General features: G+C 40.2%; 1 protein-coding gene across 2 annotated transcripts; it reads left to right on the forward strand.

The window, feature by feature from the left end:
- The first annotated feature begins 1,109 nt into the window (after positions 1 to 1,109).
- Positions 1,110 to 21,364, forward strand: LOC5514393 (microtubule-associated serine/threonine-protein kinase 3). 2 transcript variants are annotated; one of them, XM_032384006.2, is made up of 28 exons: positions 1,110 to 1,751; positions 3,513 to 3,746; positions 4,600 to 4,622; positions 5,158 to 5,264; positions 5,475 to 5,550; positions 5,625 to 5,706; positions 6,537 to 6,622; positions 6,920 to 6,991; positions 7,379 to 7,454; positions 7,525 to 7,554; positions 7,780 to 7,860; positions 7,981 to 8,184; positions 8,531 to 8,793; positions 8,859 to 8,946; positions 10,237 to 10,323; positions 10,479 to 10,570; positions 11,374 to 11,454; positions 11,830 to 11,900; positions 12,242 to 12,469; positions 12,712 to 12,816; positions 13,109 to 13,228; positions 13,930 to 14,257; positions 15,129 to 15,436; positions 15,955 to 16,184; positions 16,789 to 16,863; positions 17,341 to 17,562; positions 18,030 to 18,291; positions 19,477 to 21,364. In XM_032384006.2, the coding sequence occupies exons 1-28, from the start codon at positions 1,461 to 1,463 to the stop codon at positions 20,094 to 20,096; spliced, it is 4,542 nt and encodes a 1,513-aa protein (XP_032239897.2). In that variant the 5' UTR covers positions 1,110 to 1,460; the 3' UTR covers positions 20,097 to 21,364. The 2 variants fall into 2 exon arrangements, with proteins under 2 accessions (XP_032239897.2, XP_032239899.2); XM_032384008.2 differs by having other exon boundaries at positions 3,585 to 3,746.
- The last annotated feature ends 98 nt before the right edge of the window (positions 21,365 to 21,462 follow it).

Here is a 21,462-nt window from a genome sequence, read left to right on the forward strand (position 1 = left end):
CGCGGTGATGCTCAGCATCGCAAAAATTCAGACATTACAATAAAAGAAAGAGGCTCTATTTCCACACTTTAGAAAATTAAACCGAAAAACCAAGATTAAACCCTAGAACAGACAGTATGTATGTGTTTCGTGAATCTCGAGTATCGCCACTTTCCTTTTGCAAACGCTAGGTCTCCGAGCATGCGTTTCGTGTTTTATTACACTCCTAAACGATACCAATGACTTAATTTTAGACCCGAAAAATGCGACAAGCATTCCCGTTCCTAAACTAAGGGAGTATCCCTTCCCCATCCCCCTTCCAACCTCACGTGGCCCCAGAAAAGACCTCCCCGTCCAAACATGTTGGCTGCGGGGAAGACCCTCAACGAGGCCGTGTGATAGAGTCTTCTATATCTGTATTCTATTTTAGTGTTTCCATTTCTATAAATACATGTAGACATACCAATCATTACCTGTGGTTTTCGGACAATAAACTAGATAAAGGAAGTCATTTCTCGGGAGGGGGGGGGGGGGGGGGGGTGAATAGGGGTATGTAAATCCGCCGATCCGCAATATTTTCGGACCAAATCCGTGGATCCGCAGAATTTTTTTAGATCCGCATTATTTGACAGATAAACAATAGCATCGATTGAAATTTATTTAAAATCCGAAATTCGACCGTCAAAGCAGTCAAAATCCGAAATCCGCGCCCGAATTGTCAACAAATCCGTGATCCGCCGTACTTCCAAAATCCGCCAATCCACTGAAATAATCATCAAAATCCGTAATCCGTAAGCATTTCGGGGCCGAATCCGCCGATCCGCGAACCTATTCACCCCCCCCCCCCCCCCCTTTCTCCATTGATCAAAGAAATCCCAATGATTTAGTCCTCTCCCAGAATCATTAAAGTTTAAAAAACAAAATTCACATGGTAACGTAATTGGGTAAAGTAACCAGCTAGGTCTATCCCGATACACGCTATCTCAACTCACTATGAGTCTATGAGGCTAAGCTAAGCTCGTACTGTGTCTTTCTTTTTTTTTTCACTAGCTGCTTAGATCTTTATCTCTGTTTTGAGCCTGCCCGCCGTCAGTGGTGACCCATGTTGATCTATGCGTTTGTGTATCCATGTGGCATGCGCAGTGTCTCGCTGGTGTGGAACTATTATTCTACAGTATCTCATATCCGTTGTCGCACGGAACTCGATTTTTCCGAAAATAATCATGAAATAACGTCACAACAGTTATCCTAATACCTACTGGGAATAATTCCAGTGAAATGGGCAATAATTTTTGCCGGGAAATGCTGCGAGGCGCTTACTAAAATTTCGCTCCCGTCCTTTCTCGTGGTGTCAAAACATAAAGATGGTGAACCGGTCGAAGGGTCATGTCTGCCAAATATGGAAGGCACGGTAAACTTTGCGATTTCGGACCAAAGGCGAAACTAATGGCGAAGATTTAGAGAGAAAGGAGTTGACAACCATGGAAAATGCTTGTTCATCAAAATCGGAGTCTAGTTCCGATGTTCAAGATCAGGATTTCAGGACTTTTAGCCAAGACCGAGACGAGCTGCGCGCCGTACTTGAGAAAGAGAATTTGTCGCATCTGAACTGCTATTTCCCTGATTGCGCTACGCTGGGATATTTCAAGGCACTGACTGAAGATGATCTGGAACACGACTTAAAGATTAAAGATGAGAGCGAGAGGGTTCGATTAATGCACTGTGTAATCAAACTGAGAGATGAGGATTTGGACGAACAAGACAATGAAGAGGTAAACATCGCGACGCGCCTTTTTTTGCATTTCTATCATAAGTCCCTTTAGTAAACAAGATTATGTGAAAACTGTTCGTGGTTTTACTATCGCTTCTCTCGAGAATCTAAACAAAACTCACTTACTAATTGTCAATTCTGTTTCAGCATTTATCGAAAACAAAAACATCGTTGCCCTCCGGGAAAGCGCAACACAATTTGTCAGTTTTGTTTTGCTTTTGTATCAGTTTTTTTTTGGTAACACCACTGTTTACTATGTCATTTATTCAGTCAGAATATCGTGTGAATTACAGATATGATGGCATTCGACTGCTATTTAATTACCATTTCTGCGAACCTTTGCTTGGTTAAGGATTCAAAGTAAATTCATCCATCCTTAAAGTGTATTGTTCGTGGCTATTTGTCCATAGCTGTTTTCCATACAAATAAGGTGCTTTTCACGTAAGATTTTGGAACTAATCATAAACAACTAATCAACGCATTTAGTGCACCGCTATTAGTCCTAAGAATTTCCTTAATTTGGATATATTCAGGAAGTGAAGATATTTAGATTGTTTTATGACAAAATGTTACTGTTTTCTAGAAACAATATCAGCAATCAATGGAAACAAAAAAAGAAAATAATCAACAACAAATGTTGTCTAGAAACAATTTCAGCAAACAATTCAAGCAAAAATAAAAGTCAACAACAACAAAATAGGCCCTAGTTCTTTTGGCATGAAATATTCAAAATAAATATTTATTAACGCTTGTTAAGTCAAATATCCTTTGTGCCTGTGTATATTTTCACTATAGAGACAACGCTTAACTCTTTAAACCTTTTATCTGGTTGGAAAATTTTGGTTGATAAAAAAATTGACAGCTTTTATAGCAAATATTAGCTATACTCTTAATTGTTTGGTTTATAATTTGAATAATTAGATAAGAGAATTTTTAATTATTTTCAAAATATTTCAGCATAACCAAAAATTCTACATATGAATTGATTATGATAAATTTTGCTGTATAAACATCATAACTCCAAATATGATTATTCTGTGTTTGTCTCGAACAGTACTCATGTTTTGTCTGAAAGCTTGAGTGAAATGAATTTAATTTGTATAATACACCCTTATTTTATAAAAACGTCTAATTTTCAGTTGAGGTTGAATATGTTCTCAAACAATGTTCTTAAGTTTTAGTGTATATAAGAATATAATACCCAAAGAAATATTAGGAAGAGAATTACACTAATGATCAATAGCAATAATAAGGTTGTTACTATGAGCACAATTTGATTCTGCATTTTAAAATGCATCAGGACTAAAAAGAATTTTATTCTGCTATCTAAGCCTTGGCGTGTTCTTAGAATTTGGTGAAATTTATCTGTATTTGTCCTCTAAATGATATTATATTATTTAATTCATCAATGATTTTTAAAATTTATTGGCATTACAGTACCACTTATATTATCTCATGACAGAGATGAACTTTGTTCTCTAGTGATCCATTTATCTTGTAACTACCCTCAACATTTAACTCTTTTTTTGTAATAACCGCTTGCATTGTATTGTTGCTTTTTATTTAAAGTAAATGATATACTTTAGTCTAATAAGCCACAAAATAATCAATAATAAATTTTATGTTATAATGCTGCTGACCATCTATTGCATTTTGTTTGTAATTGCTGTGTTTATTTTAAGTTGTTCTGTTGATTGACATGTGTCGATCAAGCTACTGTAGTTTCCTACTAACCATTAATATAATGTATGTACTCCGCTAGTCTGATCCAGAAATTGGGAACTGTAGTCTGAATAACGAGACTGAAGTCTTTGTCTCCTCAACTCTACCCAAGAACTTCAGGTTTTCCCGTAACCGGCTATCAGATGACTTTGGGGGAAGATGGAGGGGTGACAGTTTCAGTCAGTCTGCGAGATATGAAGAAACCTCGAACTTGGTTCGGATGAGAGCTAATCCCTCTCTTGGGAATTCAGAGCCCAACTTATCAGGGAGCTGTGTAAGTAGCCATTATATTCAACTAGATGCTATTAGTTATCATTGCTAATAAGGGCAAACATTATAATAGAAGTGATTCTTTCCATTGATCTTGTGCTTAAATACCTTCAGTAAACCTTCTACTGTACTTTAAATGAATATTTTATTGTTGTGTTATGTCGTATTGCTATTTCTTTTTAAAATTGTAAGGTGGAGGTTTTTTCTTATGACAGTTCTATTAGAATAATGTCCTGCCTTAAATCAATGTTTTAAATTCACTGATTTACCCTTGATTCTCTATAAAATATATGGGTGTGGAAATGCAGACATTAAGTAAGTGTGTCTCATATTCAATAATATGTTATGGATTTGCATTTGCCTTATAGACAAAATGTCACCATGCCAGATTAGCTTAAATCGTCATTTTCACTTTTATCAAAATATTGGTTGCACTCTCTTGACTATTGGTTCCGCATAAGTGATCATTACCAATTTTAACTTGGTTCATTCAAACCTACAAAAGATATATTGTGTAAGATAATCAGTACTCCGATAAATTGGACTCTCTCTTTTACCTATTTTATTATTCAGCAGAGTTAAAGTGATTATCAAGATACTGTCTTATTTTTCGGTGTTATTAACCATGTTCTGATGATGCTCATCTGTCATTTGGAGAGGAAAGGCTATTCTTTTCATTGTTGTCAATATATGACATGAATAAGACCTTTATCATACATATTTTCACCACAATGAATTGATTATATCTTGTGGCTCAAGGCTTTTAGATCTGTAGAGGAAATTATTGCTAGGTGTTTGGAAATTAGATAGAATGCTGCACATCTTTGGTAGATTAAAATTTTTGTTTATGTTTTCAGGGTGACCTTAGTCGGCGCATGAGGTTAGTTCATTAGGGCTTTTTTAATTGACTAATGTGGGTATTTGTTTAATGATGCCTTTTGGTAATACCTTGTCAAACATAAATGAGGGTTTGTGGGGTTTTTATGGTCACTTTGGTTTGATTAAAATATTTTTTCCCACTGTGATTATACATTATTTCTCATCATTTTTATGTTTGTTTGATTTCTACAATATTTGCATACTGTATGTACTAAATGCATACCCATGTTTATTGTGGTCTTTAATTTCAATCTTGATGGTTTCTTAAAATAAGAATAAAACAACTGAAATGATATTTCAAAAGGCAGCCTGGAATAGAAATTCCTAATGTAATTTGATTAATCAAGCTCAAATATTTTTTATTATTAATAAACTTGAATTACTAGTTGATCTTGATGCTAGTTAATCTTCATTATTATGCTGGAGAAAAGATTTGTAACATTTTATTTAAAAAATGTTAAATACTTCATGCTTTTTTTAAAGATTAAAGTCTGCTTATGTCGTTGCCACTAAACTTGGTCCAATATTTATGACAGTGTCTGTAACACCGCAACCCGTAAGCAGACCAAGAGCTTTGTGGCGACAAGCTCTTCTCCATCACGTTCCTCCGCACCCTACCCCCCTGCTTCACCAGGCTCTCTGGGTAAGTTATTAGATTCTTAAGTTTTACAACACCCTAAACAGGACACTGTCTCATTACATTTTCCTTGTCTGCATTTTTTTTTTCAGTATGTTATTTCATGCTTTTTTTACATCCTCGTCAGGATGCAAAACCACCAAAATATGTCCGCAATGTAACAGGCTTGGTTAAACTAATTAAATAAACTATACTGAGCTTTTGTTTCTTTCCAAGGCTCTGATAGTTCTGGTGGGAGTCCAAACTGGCCCATAACAAGTGCATCCCATTTCAAGTTCTCAAATTTCCGGAAGTAAGCATTGAAGCTTGACAACATATCTCTTGTTCCTGAGCACTGAGCCTGACACGTTGTTTGCTGTTTTTCAGGGCGGACAGCTGTCGAAGATGGTCAGTAGCTTCCCTGTCATCTGGATATGGGACTCACACGCCTTGTTCTTCATCCTACTCGGTATGGGTAGCTTTATTAAAAGGGCTGCATCATAAGTTTTTTGTGGTCCATGGTTCACAATCCACCTTTTTGGGGGAAGAAGTGGGTAGGGGGGAAAAGCTTGACTGTAAAATCCCACCTGAAAGTTCATAGTTCATTTGCTTGTTCAATTGAAAGACTCTTTCAAGTTTTTGCCCTTATTGTTGTCCAAGGGAAACTTGAAACTCCGCGCTCGAATAGGTGCACATCTGATGACGGGCCCCTTTAAAATAAACTATGTTCAATGGCCCCTCATTGAATACTATTCAGAGGTTACAGTAAAATACTGCAATGTCCTAGACTAAAGGATCTCTCGTACTGTAGCCTAGATGTACAGTAGAACTTGCCTAAACGGTACTTGTATAGTGATACTTCCATATGTAGAGCTGACTTCCAAGTCCCTTCTTCTTATTCTTAATAGTATATAGATTTAGGCAGAGCCAAATAGTGGCTCTTTGTTTCGCGTTTTACTTCTTGTATTTCTACTTTTTTATGATGTTATTGATAAGGTCACACATCACATTATGGACTTCACATCACAAAAAACTCTAGGGGTTACCAATATTTTCTTCCATCTTGTATTTTCACCTTTTTTTACAGTATGGGGCTCTGCTCATGCGGCACTTTACATTGCGTGGGAATTCTGCTTTGAATTACCTTAAATTTATGGGATTTTGTACAGTCTATAACCCAGGTGTGAAAACTCACACTCAGTCCATAGACTGGTATATAATGGGCGATAACTACAGGTCCCAACTAGTCCTGTTCTACTAGTTTACTGTTTTGACAGTGCTTATGTATTTTTGCTTTAGTCATTGGCTTCCTCCCAAGAAAAGCTTCAGTTTCAGATGGGTCCATCCTCATACACAGATGACTACAACTATGCAGCCCATTTGAGGTACAGTGCAGGCCACATACAGTACATAGGGGGGTTTGCAGGGTTCTCTGACACCCCCCCCCCCCCCCCCCTTGGTGGCAAAAAGCGGGTCATTTGTTATTTTTAGGATCATCAGATGATTATTCCATATGATGTCTATGACTGGGCACCCCTCTAAGCTAATCCCATCTACACATGGTTACTGTACAATTTTAGTTGTTAGTAGATTTAAAAGGAGCACTTTGTATAATTTGAAAGTTGAGTTAAATGTCACTGTAGAGAAAAATATACAAAACAAATGTCTGTAATTGTCTATAGTGCTGATAGTGATGCTGAGGAGGAAATAGGATGGAAATCTCCCAAACCACGGCAAAGATCAAGAAGTCTCAGGTATACAACATACATACATATACCTGCCTTCTATATTTCCATTAGAAGTTGTTTAATTGAGGGATCAAAATCAGTTACTATTTTCTTCCAGAAAAAAAGTATCTAAATTTCTGATATTGTTGTTGTATCTATTTGAATCATAAGTAATCTCCCATTTTTCGGCATCTTTCAAATTTGACAGATTTTTTATACACTAGCCTCATTGTTGAACCATTGGGTCAGGAATCTGGGTTTTATAGCTACCAAAGCATCCTGTTTGATGAAAATACCTTGTATTACCCAGATCATCCCTACAATGTCCAAAGCAAAGCCTATACATTGTACAGTGAAGTGTACGTAGTGTGCAGCATAACTAATTAATTGTTATATTTCTTGTGATCTTGTTAGTCCGAACAGAAGCTTTGGGAGCCAGGAAGATGAACTGCAACTGCTTAACAATCTTTACAAGGAGAGGTTCCCCAATGTAGGTCAATCTGAACAGCCTTTAGCGATATTGATAGTGTTCTAAGCTTTTGAATTTTGTCCAATTTTAGGCTGTCAAACAGATGGAAGCTAAGTTAATGGTGAGTGATGTTAGGCTGTCAATGATGGAAACAAAAAATACACTGTGCAGCTATTACTGTATATGAGTATATATAGTCTTAGTGATAGGACTAGCATTGATAACTGTACTGCCAAGCATGCATATTACATATACAGGACTTTTCCAACCATAGGATTCTGCAACTGCAAGAACTGCAATAAATAGTCTGCAATGGACCAAATCTAGTGTTATTTCTTGCTCATAGGAATTTGTTGAAGACTACACCAGTGAGACCTGGGGCAGTGTGTTCGGTTGTGATGGTGTTCTGAACTTTGTTTGGCATCAGGTAGGACATCCTATATCAATTTACTGGCTAACAGAAGGGCTCAGCCCAATTAAACTGCAATAGAACAACCTACAGTAGACAAGTCTTTAGACATGCGCTTGAACTGTTATGTTGTATTAGGTGATAGAATCTGCCAGAGATGTGCTCCTTCAGTCTCAAGAGAGTTCTCTGACGAGCAGACACTTTTATGAGCTGTCTGAGAAGATGGAAAGACTGCTGTATGAGGCTAAACAGAAGACGGAGGTGGACATGACTCCTGTCAGAAGGCTCATGAGAAAGCTCCTGGTTATCGTCTCCAGACCAGCCCGCTTACTGGAATGTCTGGTGAGTAATAACATGCATTACCAGTAGCAATAACAACAGCAACAACAAAAGCCACATTAACAACAGTAATAAACAGTACCATATAATTGAAAATCGCTTCATCAATAACAGCAACAGAAGAAACAAGTACAATTAAAGCTGCCAAACAACAAGACAAGTATCAACAAGAACAAAGACCACATCAGAAAGACCAAAATGAAAGCAGACGCAATCAACAACAGCAATCATTAGCAATAACAACAATCAGTGCAACAATGCCATCTTGTTATCTCTCCGCAAATGGAATGACAACACCATCTTGTTATCTCTCAACAAATGGAATGACCAATAACCTTTTTCCTTTCAGGAGTTCAACCCAGGTGAGTACTACAGTATGCTGGAGCAGGAAGGCCAGCAAATGAACAGCGAATGCCCAGAAAAACTGGATATTACAAACTATGTGAAGGCTAGACTTGGTCTAGATGAAGAAGGAAGGACTACCGAGCCTGATGACATAACAGATGAGATTGATGACAGTACAGACTCTGTCACACCCACCTATACAACTTCCCACCTTCCCACAGAGGAGGACTTTGACTACATCAAACTCATTAGTAATGGTGCATTTGGGTAAGGGTTGTATTCAATACTTAATGGTGATATAAAACTACTAACCATGGTCATGTATTTGGTAGGGCTGTGTATCTTGTCAGACATAAGGAAACTCAAACAAGATTTGCTATCAAGAAGATAAACAAGCACGCTATGCTGCACAAAAATCAGGTAGTTATTTCAATGCACAACAAGTTTGATCCATATAGGCTGGGCTCTAATGTATATACAAAATGTCTTTGTCAGAAAAAATGTCTTTGTCAGAAAATTTATGTTATTGCTGTAGTATCTTTATCATGTTTTCTGTATATGAGAATCCTGTAGTGGTTTATTGGTTATTACAAGAATAGCTGAAAATGCATACAAAAAAGGAATCAAGGTTTGGAAGCTTCTAACAAACCTTAGTGTGTTTTCCCTCTAATTATCCATGTAGCTAGGATTATTATAAGTTATAGCATGGCACGAGGGGAATTTAGTGATTAAATTTCCCCACAACCGAGGGATGATTAGTTGAAGTCCTGACACGCAGGCAGAGGGACTTTAACTAGTCATCCCGAGGTTGAGGGGACATTTAATCACTTAAGTCCCCTAGATGCCATGCTATAACTTTGTATTACCATGATCACCAAGGAAATAACTCGCAACAACGAGTAATATTAGGTTGGATGAGCGAACATGGTTTAATGGATCAGGGCATTGCATACGCATTGTTCTTTTTACCCCTCTAGAGACCACCACATTTTCACGAACAATTCTCAAATCAAACATAGTTTATTTGTATAGTTTGCTCTACATATAGACAGTTAAGTTCTTTGAAGTCATTAGCAGGCATGCATACAGCAATCAAAATCATCCCACATGCATCTAGTGTAACCTTGTTGAGGTATCACGAGATCAAATACTCTGCCTTCTATTTGTTTCCCTGGTGGAAACTAGAAGACAAGCATCTTGGTTCTAAATTTCTCTCTGCACTGATGTAGAGGGAATTTAGAAGACAAGATTCTTTTGTCTTTTTCTAAATCTTCCTCATTATTAATGCATGAGGGAAATTTAGAAACTAAACCTCCCTCATCATTAATACATTAATGCATTAAAAGAATTTGAGGTGACCATGGTATTATGCCTAATATATTTTCAATGTAGGCTGTATTAAAAAATGTCTTTTTCTGAGGGGCAAGCTTCATATTTGATGCCATTGTCTGGTTGGCAAGTCTAATATCACTATAAATTCACCATTTTTTTCTATTTATTGTAAAAACCCAACTCCGCTGAGAGCACAGCTCTGCTAGCTAGTTGGTTACAACATTGGTTATATACATTCAGAGTATAACCACAGTTCTGATAGGAGTATATCTTATCTTCCCCATCACTTAGATAGGGAAGATAGGGTCCTTGTTTTTTGCATGTTGTTGGAAGGATACCAAAGTTTTTATCTTTTTTTTCTTTCTTTCTTTCTTTTAGGTTGAACAAGTATTTGCTGAAAGAGATATTCTCACTTTCGCTGAGAATCCTTTTGTTGTGGGCTTATGGTGCTGTTTTGAGACCAAGGTACACTCAATTGCTTTTTTTATTTTGAATTACACCAACACTCAGGACATTATAGGCTAAATAACCAGCTGTTCCTATGAGGATTGTGTGACTGCAAAGCCCAATATCAGCTAGAAATAGAACCTAAGGGATTTTTTATCTTTTGTACCTTCAAGAAACATCTCTGCATGGTCATGGAATATGTGGAAGGTGGAGACTGTGCGTCCCTGCTGAAGAACATCGGAGCTCTGCCTGCTGATCTAGCAAGGTACACTACCCTTTTCCATACAACACTACATACTGTGTACAGCTGTTTACCTTGTCGAAGAGCATGTTTTTGTGCCCCCTAAAAAGGGATGGAGCTCTTCCTGATAAAGCCCAAATTAGAAATAAAGTTTGAATCAGTTATTTATTTGCCGATATAAGTAAAACTAAAGTTGTATCCGGCTTTTGAATAACAGCATCAGTTCACATTTTATACATGGTTCCTACTTATCAAACGCATAGTTTTATTTCGCATACTCTAAGTGTTGAGTAAGGCATAACAATGACGTGTAACTTCTAATATTCTCAAGGGATTTAGTAGAAGTTAATGAGGTAAACAGGTGCGTGTAGTCCACACAAGGTGCGTGGAGTTTGAGTGTATAAATCTAATTACACTCAAAATACACGCAAAAAACATGCACAAAATGTTAAGTTCCCTGCAGGCTGTACTGTATTACTACCCTTTTACAAATAAAACAACCATACTGTATACAGCTGTTAACCCTGGTCGAAAAGCATGTTTTTGTGCCCCCTAAAAAGGGGTGGAGCTCTCCCTGCTTATCTAGACAAGGTTCATTACCACCGTTTTCCCCAATTACAGTACACATGCATCAAAAGTAATTAACTCAGCTCACATTAGATTCAAATCTGGTGGAGAAGGGATACAAGCATTACAGAGTGATCACTGCCAACTGTGCCACTCAGACACAGTCTATGTAGCTTGCATAAGTGTATACTTAGCTGTGCTTCACCAGTTTGATTATGAAGCTGAATCTTGTCTTCTGTTGTGTTTTGCTTTGTCACCAGAATGTATTTTGCTGAGACTGTTTTAGCTGTGGAGTATCTTCATAGCTATGGGATTGTACACAGAGACATCAAGCCAGACAAGTATGTCAGAAAACTAATCTATAGAGATAGACATGGTCTTGTTGTCTTGGGTTCATACCTTAAAATGTCACAGTTTGCAAAAATCATCTTCTCCTTAGTTAAGCTGGAGATTTAAACGTTTGTTTTTGTAAAGTACTTATTACAGTATCTTTGCACTTCAAATATAATTGGCTACCCACCAGTATAGATACAGACCTCTCCACACAGTCAACAATATAACAAGCTAATGTTTTAACAACAAGAGACTGTACCTCAGGCTTAAGGTCCTTCCCAAAGCTGGGTCTTCTGATTATAAGCAAAACATGCTCAGAACTGTCAAGATTATGGTATTCTTAGAAAAGAGACTTACAACATGGCTGATATTTTGTTTTTTAGTTTGCTCATCACATCACTTGGTCACATCAAGCTCACAGATTTTGGTCTATCAAAAATCGGTCTGATGAATAGTGAGTATAATGATTTTTGTGCTGCGTACACAATTTAGGTGAAAGATGGTTTCTCTGGAAATGATATGTTTAGAGTTATCAAGGTTTTATGGCTTTGTTATTAACCGTCTTGCTCTTGCCACTGTTGGCACCATTATTACATTGTCATTTATTGTCTCTTTATTTCAGGGTACTTTAAAACTTGTTATAACTCACCTCCGCATTTCCGCATCTCTTACCATTATCACCTTATGTTAATTGTCTTGGCATTTGTACTGCTCTTTCTTTATTACTTGCTATTAATTCCTTCTGCATTTCCATTTCTCTTGCCTCTAATCCTTTGTGATTAATTACCTTCACAGGTACCACCCGGATGTATGAGCACTCGCTTGACCGTGACACCAAGCAGTTCATGGATAAGCAAGTGTTTGGCACGCCTGATTACCTCGCCCCGGAGGTGATCTTGCGCCAGGGGTATGGGCGTGCCGTGGATTGGTGGTCTATGGGTATCATTCTCTATGAGTTCCTGATGGGTGTGCCACCCTTCTATGGGGACACCCCAGAGGAGCTCTTTGCTCACACTCTTAGTGGTAAGTAGAGTCTGTCTTGTACGTTGGGAACTGTGAATCCCTAGTCTTGGGACCTTCAACTTAACGTCCAACATAAGAAGATTAATAAATCCCAATTTTCCAGTGCCAATTTACATTGCTTATAATTGGTCACCTTTAAGATTAACATGAAAGATTCATCCATCACTTAACAACTTACTTAAACAGATATTGAAGCACGCAATATATGACCATCATTTACTTTTTCCTGTATTGTATTCCAGGTGATATTGAAGGTCTAGATGGTGAAGACGCTCCGCCAGATGATGCTGTAGACTTAATCCGAGGTCTGTTGGAGCAAGACCCGACACAAAGACTTGGAAGTGCAGGTACTTGGACATGATACCCTCAGAGTTCTCACAGCCTTGTCTTGTGTGGGGTTTCAGGAGCTTTGGATATTACTCACATCTTTGTCTTGTGTTTTCAGGGGCTTTGTAAAGTGATCACATCTTTGCCATATGTTTTCAGGAGCTTTGAATTGTGCTTTCATATTTGACGTGTGTTTTTAGGAACTTGGAATAGTGCTCACGTCTTTTAGGAGCTTTGAACATTGCTAACATCTTTATTGTGGGTTTTTTAAAAAGCTTTGAACATTGCTTACATCTTTGTCGCGTGTTTCAGGGGCCCTGGAGGTGAAAGAGCATCTCTTCTTTACGGGTCTGGACTGGACTGCCTTGCTCCGTCAAAAAGCAGAGTTCATCCCACAGCTAGATGGCGAAGATGATACGAGTTATTTTGATTGTAAGAATTATGCATTAGGACATGTGTTTCCTTGGGTTTACTGAGAATGGTAGCGTGGAAAAGGTTGCGGGTTGCACCTGTATTTTCGATTGGCAACGCTCGGAACGTCACATTTTTTAGTTCTGCAGTGATTTGTTTTCAGAGGCCTTCGAACAAGAGACCTGTGTTCAATTTCCCTGTTTCCGTAATGTTCCAAACTGCCTCTGCAGACCACCTAGATTTTTAACAGCTCGTCTGTTGTCGTTTGAATTGTCCTTAACAAAATGCATGTTGATAATACTCTTTGCCTTACCCTTTGCGCCTTTGTGCATTGCTGCAGTTTATTTCTCTCGTAACGTGCACAGTAAGGCCTGTGACTAGGAGTTCTCATATGCCCATCCAAGTTGTGTTCACTTACGTGTGTGGGGGAGTGGACAGTAAGGATTTTGAAAAATATTCAGTTAATCAGTGTTACAGTCATATGATCATTATATTCAGGCAATACTGCCAGGGATTACTTCGCAACTAGATAACCATAACGTTTCTGAGTCATAAGTTTTGCTTCTCAGCTTACCTCGTATAAGCTAAGCACCCGCTGTTAAGTAATTGTGAACCCAGTGCGATTGCAATAATTAAAAAAAAGTAAAAACCGTGTCCAATCTTGGCTATAAAACGAATCAACCTTCTGTGACCCATATGAATAACGTCGCTTTCTTTTATAGCGCGTTCCGAACGCTACAACCATAGCTTTGAGACAGATGATGATGATGACACAGATGACATTCCTGACTTTAGTAACTTCTCCACATGCTCGCCGCGCTACTCACGCATCCTTGCCTCCCCCGGACCTTCCAGCCCTGCTTCAGACTCAGACAAGTCCCCAGGGCGGGAGCGATCCGGGAGCTCACCCCCTACCATCCGCCGCCATGGGCCGGTTATCAGCAATGTGGACGGCAAGGATGATGCTTCGGTCATACCACGGCCACGCCCACGCAGCGATAGTGGCTTCTCAATCGGCGTGAGGAGCCCAAGTACTTCACCTCTATTTGAGTAAGTGTTACCTTGTGAATGTAGCACAGTAGCGGATCCATTAGGGGTCCCCGGGGGCTGCCCCCCCCCCTTTAATTTTAAGAATAAATGTATAAGAGCTGTGTCCACGTTACTTAAACAAGGACCCGCGGTATAAAAGGCGCGGACCTGGTCCAAGTCGTCATTCTCGCTAGTCCACGTCAATTGCAGAACTCCGTAAATATCGAAAAGGCAGAGTCGTAGGTTAACTTTGATAATTTCGACGTTGAAAATAATGTTCTGTATATACAAGGGAATAACGGCGAGCTTCTTGTGATTGAAAACTCAATTCAAAAATAGCGCGCGCTCGATTAAAATGACGCTATTCTTCAGCGCGCGCGTGAAAATAACGAAACCTAAAAACTTATTTGCTTCAATATCGCTCCATTCTCTATTTCTTATCTGTCCAGTCACCAGAAAAGATTGAAAATAAAGTTGTCTATGCACCATTGATGTTTAAGACATCATTTCAAACTTGATAATATCTCTTTTGCTTCTTTTTATGGAGCTTTCCTCTCGACAAAGTCTAGTGGGAATGACGACTTGGAACAGGCGCGAGCCTTTTATACCGCAGGTCCTTCATTAAATATTGGTACCACACCCTCTCCCCAAACCTCTCCAAACAATGATGGATTCGGTGTGTTTTTTTGTCCTTGACAAATGTTTTATTGGGGGGCGCATGTCTTCTTATTGATGTACGCCTGTGCTTTTGTTACCTAACCTGAACTGCACAAGTTCTTGGCTTCTGTTTTGATCAGTGAGTTGATATTAAAAAACGCTCACAAAAAACACCACTCAAAAAGGATGAGCAAACCCATTCATTTAACGAATAATATTTTTTGTTGTTATACAGCTCGCCAGGAACTCCGCCGACCCCACCCACAGTTCGACTGCGGAAAAAAGAATCCGCCTCTCGCATACCGCCACCTCTTCTGACCACCATGTCCCTTGATACCCCACTGGCCGAGGCCCCTGCCCCACCCCCAACCACACCCACAAGTGCAGGCGCTCCTCTCAGTAGCCCACCTTCAGCCGCGGCCGTGGCCAAAAAGCTGCCAGAGCATAAACCCATGGAGCTACGGGTGCAAATCCACCGAACCATGTCTTTACCACCCGATGCTGGCCGCGGCAGACCTTCTGTCCCAAAACTTGAGCTTCCTGGTACGTGAGAATACGTGAAGAAAGGGGAAGTCCAGGGTTGTTTTATCAAAAATACTAATATCGTTAGAAGTATTTCGTAGAATCGCAAAACCACATTGTATTTCTTACATCATCGCAATTTAAAGTTCGACGAGTTCCTCGTATTGTCACCAGCTCGCAGTGTAAAGAAACTAGTCTAGGGTTCTGCCGAAAGGAGAAGTCTAGAGTTGTTTTATCGAGAATACTAATCTCGTCAGTAGTATCGCAAAACCACAGGTCGCATTGTATTTGTAACATCATCGCCATTTCAAGTTCGTATTTTCACGAGCTCGCTGTGTATTGTGTACCAAACCTTACTACTTTTAATGATGTCCACTGCGATTCCATTTTAATGCGGTGTCACCACAATGAAGGTTTCTGTTGTTAAGTTTGACTAAATCAAAATTGGAATTGAATTGAAATCAGGACTTTGGGAATTGTCAGATATTGTTGATGATCTTTCATGTACTTAGTTACTAACTATTATCTTCCCCTCAAAGCCTCAGACGATGAGATGCGTCTACACATCAGTACTGACAGCCCACCCATGTCCCCCCGCTACGATGCCCCGCCCATGTCCCCCCGCAGGCGCCGCACCAGCACCGTGTCTTTGTCTCTCAGGCCGCCAATAGTGCTCGAGAAGGGACCTCGTGGTTATGGCTTTACTCTGCAAGCGATTCGCGTGTACTACGGTGACACAAACTACTTTACCGTGCACCACCTTGTGTCGGTGAGTGATACCCAAAGATTTGTCCCTTATAGGGAGGTGTCCGCTTAATGGAGCTTTATAGAGTTTGAATGAAGAATTTGATACCTTACGTAGAAGTATCCGTCTTATAGGGTGTCTGTTATGATGAGGCTAATGTAGTTCCTTTTAACACAAATAACACCTTCATTTGTGTGCGTCTTATTATGAATATTGAAAATTGATTGATTTATCGGAGGGCCACAAGCTTGTAAGTGTATTACCCCCCTGTAATAAAGCTGCTACTGCTACTACCTCGATCTGCTGATGGGTGTAAGTTTATCTCTTCTTTTAAAAAGTCTCATTTACCCTTAGCCTCGCAGACCATCATAATACCCAAATAGTCGTGTTTGTTTAACCAGAGTATAAATATCGCTCACCAAAAACTGGTAGTCGACTGCCCTGAAGAAGTCTGACGAGTCAGCCCTAACTATTTGAGGACTACCAGTTTTTGTTGAACCTTACTACACTCTTACTCGCGAGTTAAGCGGTTACATGTAGGCTAACTGTGTCTGCGCACTGATCATGTCTCGCGATGTTGACACAATGTTGATGTTTTTTCTACCTGGTGTTTTCTCTGTGTCCTCAGGGTGTCGACCATGGAAGCTCAGCGTTTGAGGCGGGTCTACGGCCTGGTGATCTGCTGACCCACGTTAATGATGAGGTGAGTGCGAAAGATTGTTTTTCCCGCCAAAACAATAAGTGACAATGAGAAGTAAATTTCATTAGCGAACTAAATCTACTTCACTTGAATGACCGCGATATCTAATCCAACCTGTAACATAAACGACTTCATTCTATTGCTACAGCATGCAATGATACGATGATAATGATACCCCTCCCAGAAAAGGTATTTTAACATTCGAAATATAACCAACACAACAGTGTCACGGCAGTCGGATCTAGTGTCACGCCAGTCGGATCCAAAATCGATGAATTCACACGCGCCGATTGATTGGGTAGATTATCAGCATTCACAAGCTGCGATTTGCCGGCCCCCTGCTTCGATCTGTAAAAAAAATCGGGCGTAGCGTGGCGGCATATTCAATGAGCGTTCACAAAATGGGCTTAACAAATCGGCGCGTGTAAATTAGCCGTATACCAAATCTTGTTTGGTCTAACATTGCTTTTATATTCACAGTCCGTGACGGGACTAAACCATCGCCACGTGGTGGAACGTATCTTGTGCGGCGGTACCAAAGTCAAACTGAATGCCACCGAGCTCTCCAAGACCTCCATCAAGAGCGGAGGTCGTAGACGTACACCGTCTGCTGGCAAACGCGTGAGGAAAAGACACTCGATCCGCCGTAGCCGGCGCAATACCACATCGCCTACTCAGGCGGCGGGGCCTAGCCCTGAACACGTACGTATTGTCTTTTGCTCCGACGAAGTCCGCAAAACTACTCAGTTTCACAGAGTTGTAAAACATATAATTTCAACCTTATGTTGATTTATTTTCCTGACAGGCTAATGATTAAAGGGGCAGTGTCATGGTAAGATCTTTTCAATAGCTTTCCGGCCCGGACACAATGATTTTCAGTCCAATTCTAATTTTGACTTATGAGCCTTTAGTACTTGTGGTAGACTTAAAGGAAATGACCACAAACTGTCAATAAACGTAGTTTTCAATAAAAAATTGCATATTATTTTAACAAGGCATTGAGAGCTTAAAGTTCAACTGTTTGTAGACAATAAAAAGCCTACAATAAACACTGACTCCAGGCATGCGCAGTACCATGACGCTGCCCCTTTAAGGTACGGTTCCTGTTGAACCATTGCCTGATGATGGCAGTTAAGCGAAATGAGTAATTTGTCATTTTTTTTTCTCAGGTGGAAAAGACACCAAAGAAGCGGCCATTTTGGAAGCCGTTCTCCCGGAGGAAAGGTCAATCCCCTTCCACGTGCCTGCGCAGGAGTAGCTCCCTTAAACGGATGAGCTCGATTGAGGGCAAACGCCCAAGCTCGCCCAAGTTCGGCTCGCCCTCGTTCGATTTTCGGAACCTCTCGGACCAGTCGTCATCGTCGTCGTCGGCGCATAGTAGCGCGGCTTCGTCTCCGAGTTCACCGAACACAAGTGCGCTTGGAAGACCAGGTAATAATGGTTCAACTGAGAGGGTGAGCTATGATCGAAGCAACACTAGATCCGGTACGTTAGAAAACCATTGTTACTATGAGAGAAATCCTGGTCCAAAAAAGGGTTCGGTTTTATGTATGACTCTTCCCTTACTTGACCCTGGGATATGAGAGGATTGGGCTTTGCTGGCGCTTCACTAAGGCAACTAAAAGAACCCTAGGAGTTTTATTCTCTATTTAGCGAATTCAATTGAATATATCGCAATAGCTTTCCCAAATCAGCCGATAGGAATGGATGCTTTCTCACACCCTGTATCATTGCTAGGATCACAAAATTACGGCTTAAAGAGACTGTTTGCTATCTGGCACATCCAGATCTAAACCGCTGGACCATAAAAAAAAGATTGACTATAAGATGTGTTTCACATGAAAGTTTGAAATGCAACAACAACAAAAATGAAAGTACTTAGTAGTGTCACGCAACTCCCGTCACGCGACTAGAGTTAGGGACACGTACTTCCACGAATACAAAAGGTTTCCACAGACTCCAAACCATTGCCGCAAACCACTTCTAACACTTTCTGTTACCCTTTCTCACACCTAGCTAAGTAACGTTTAAAGCGTATGAATTACTAAAGATTCACGATGGTATATAAAGAGGCAAACAATAATGTGATCGAGGGGAATAAGATTTCAGTTCAGAAAAGATCGGAGGAAAGAGAGAGAGAAGAAAAGGGAGGGGAATAAGATTTCAGTTTAGAAGAGATCAGAAGAGAGAGAATCAAGAGGCGATGCAAAGGAAGTCAGAGTCACACTTAAGATGGCCTGACTGAGGTTTAGTCAGAGACAGAGCGAGCAGACGACCCGGAGGGAGTTCTACGAAGAAATAAAGCCATCATCGAATCTACGCTGTCCTATCTTGTCCTATCTACGTTGTCATAAACCTGTGGCAGTAGTTTGTAATAGCGAGACAGAGCAAAAAAAAAAAAAGGACTAGTTTTCCCATTCGTCTTCGAGATATGAGGCTTGAAGTGCAATTTTCAAATGTTTAAAGTATAAATTCTCCTCGTTTTGAGGGAGAAGTCGGGCTCTGATCAGAAATTAAGCCAACTTTGCTTGCTTATATCTAAATATATTTTCAAAATTTCTTTTAAATTTGGAATTAAGCAATATCATACTGATTTTAATTTGTGTTGCTTGGCAGGTTCACTACACGGTCTAGTGCCAAAACTGCGTTCCACCCACTCCCCCAGGAGAAAGTACTCTAATCACGTACCTGTGTCCCCCCTGGCCAGGACACCTTCACCGACGACCTCTCTACCAACTCCTCGAAGTACGTCCCCCCTGACACTCAGAGCGGGCGCAAACTCTCCGCATTTCGTCACAATGTCACAATCCACCAATCCACGACCGGCGTCGCCTTTGCTACGGCGCGCTCTGTCGCCGGATTGCCCTGGTCCGGAAAAGTCGGACACGGCGGACACAAAAAGGGACGAAACCCCAGTAAGCAAGATTGAAACTGTTGTCGAGAAAGAGAAGGAGACCGGGAAGAGATCAAAAGACTCTGAGAAAAAGTCTAGAGATCGGTCTAAAAGTCACGATAAACATAGTAAGGAACGAGATAAACATGGAAAAGACCATGATAAACATGGAAAAGACGAAGAGAAACCTGGGAAAAATCCTGACAAGCATGGAAAAGACCACGATAAACATGGAAAAGACGGAGAAAAACATGGTAAAAACCCTGAAAAACACGGGAAAGACCATGATAAACATGGAAAAGACCACGAAACATGGAAAGAAGCACTAGGGATAATTTCATAAAGAATATCTTGGTCTTAAACTGGGCCAGTAGTGAATGATGATATGTGCTTAATAGAGTCCTGATGAAATTTGTATTGTAGTCCTGCATACCTTCTAGCAGGCGAGCTTGTAAAATGTGTAGCTTTGACGCATCCGGGCTCTTGAAATCAAACAGCGCAAAGGAGCATGGGGTATCGATAATCCTTCCCGTGCTTCTTTGCGCGATGAGAAGATAAGAAAGAAGCGGTGATAGGAAGTGTAACAATTATTTACGAGACAATCATCCTCGGGGACCCAGGGCGTACTGAGAGTAAACAAGCGTAATGCCGCTTGCGCTCGTTACGCTTAGCGCTCGTTTCCGCTTAGTATGCCCTGGGTCCCCGAGGATGAGATACAATGTGTGATAGTTGCTTGATCGGCGATCTGGGTTGTTAGTGGACTAGTTCCTAGGTGTTTTAAGCTTCTTTTGTTGTGTTATCGAGAGTGTGATGTCATAGGGCACCCTCGTCCCAGATCCCGCGCATCCTCACTGATCATCTCCAAGCACAGGAAACTTCATAAAAGCACGAGTGGAAACAGTTCGTCTTCAGGTCTAAGCACTGTGTTAAGAATGGTATTATTGGTTAATGACTGTCAAGCGGAAATGTGACACTTGTCTATCAAAGGGTCTAACACTTTAACAATTGGTATTTTGCTTGGATAACAAAATTCGGTTAGCATATATGGACCGCTCGGTTAGCATATATGGACCGCTCGGTTAAGCATATATGGACCGCTCGGTTAGCATATATGGACCGCTCGGTTAGCATATATGGACGGCTCTGTTAGCATATATGAACCGCTCGGTTAGCATATATGGACCGCTCGGTTAGCATATATGAACCACTCGGTTAGCATATATGGACCGCTCGGTTAGCATATATGGACCGCTCCTCGTCGACAAAATTTGCTCGGAAACCTCTGGTTTCCAGGGTACTTATCGGCTGCACATATTTCAAGTTAGCCCGGGAAGTCTTTTTGTGACAATTTTTATTTGGTTTTGTTTCTTTTCTTGACAATAAGAGAACGTACAATATTTTCAAATAGAAGATTCAAATAGAAGTGTATTCATTCTTTTCCATTGTTGATTCCATGTTCCTCACTTCAGTGTGAAAAGGCCTTGAAAGTGTCTCGATATCGGCGACCGCTTTTTTGAAGGTGCTAGGTGTATTTAAAACGAGAGTGTTGTAGAATTTGTTTTCCCCGCTGTGTGGGAATTGTAAATATTGAGAGAAAATTACATGGAGAAAGGAGAAAAGAAGTTGGTGTGTGTATTGTATAACCTACGGGATATTGACGTAAGAATGTGCTTCCCCTAGACACTCGTGACCACATAAACCTTGCGCCT

Source organism: Nematostella vectensis, chromosome 1, assembly GCF_932526225.1.
Source record: "Nematostella vectensis chromosome 1, jaNemVect1.1, whole genome shotgun sequence".
NCBI lineage: Eukaryota > Metazoa > Cnidaria > Anthozoa > Actiniaria > Edwardsiidae > Nematostella > Nematostella vectensis.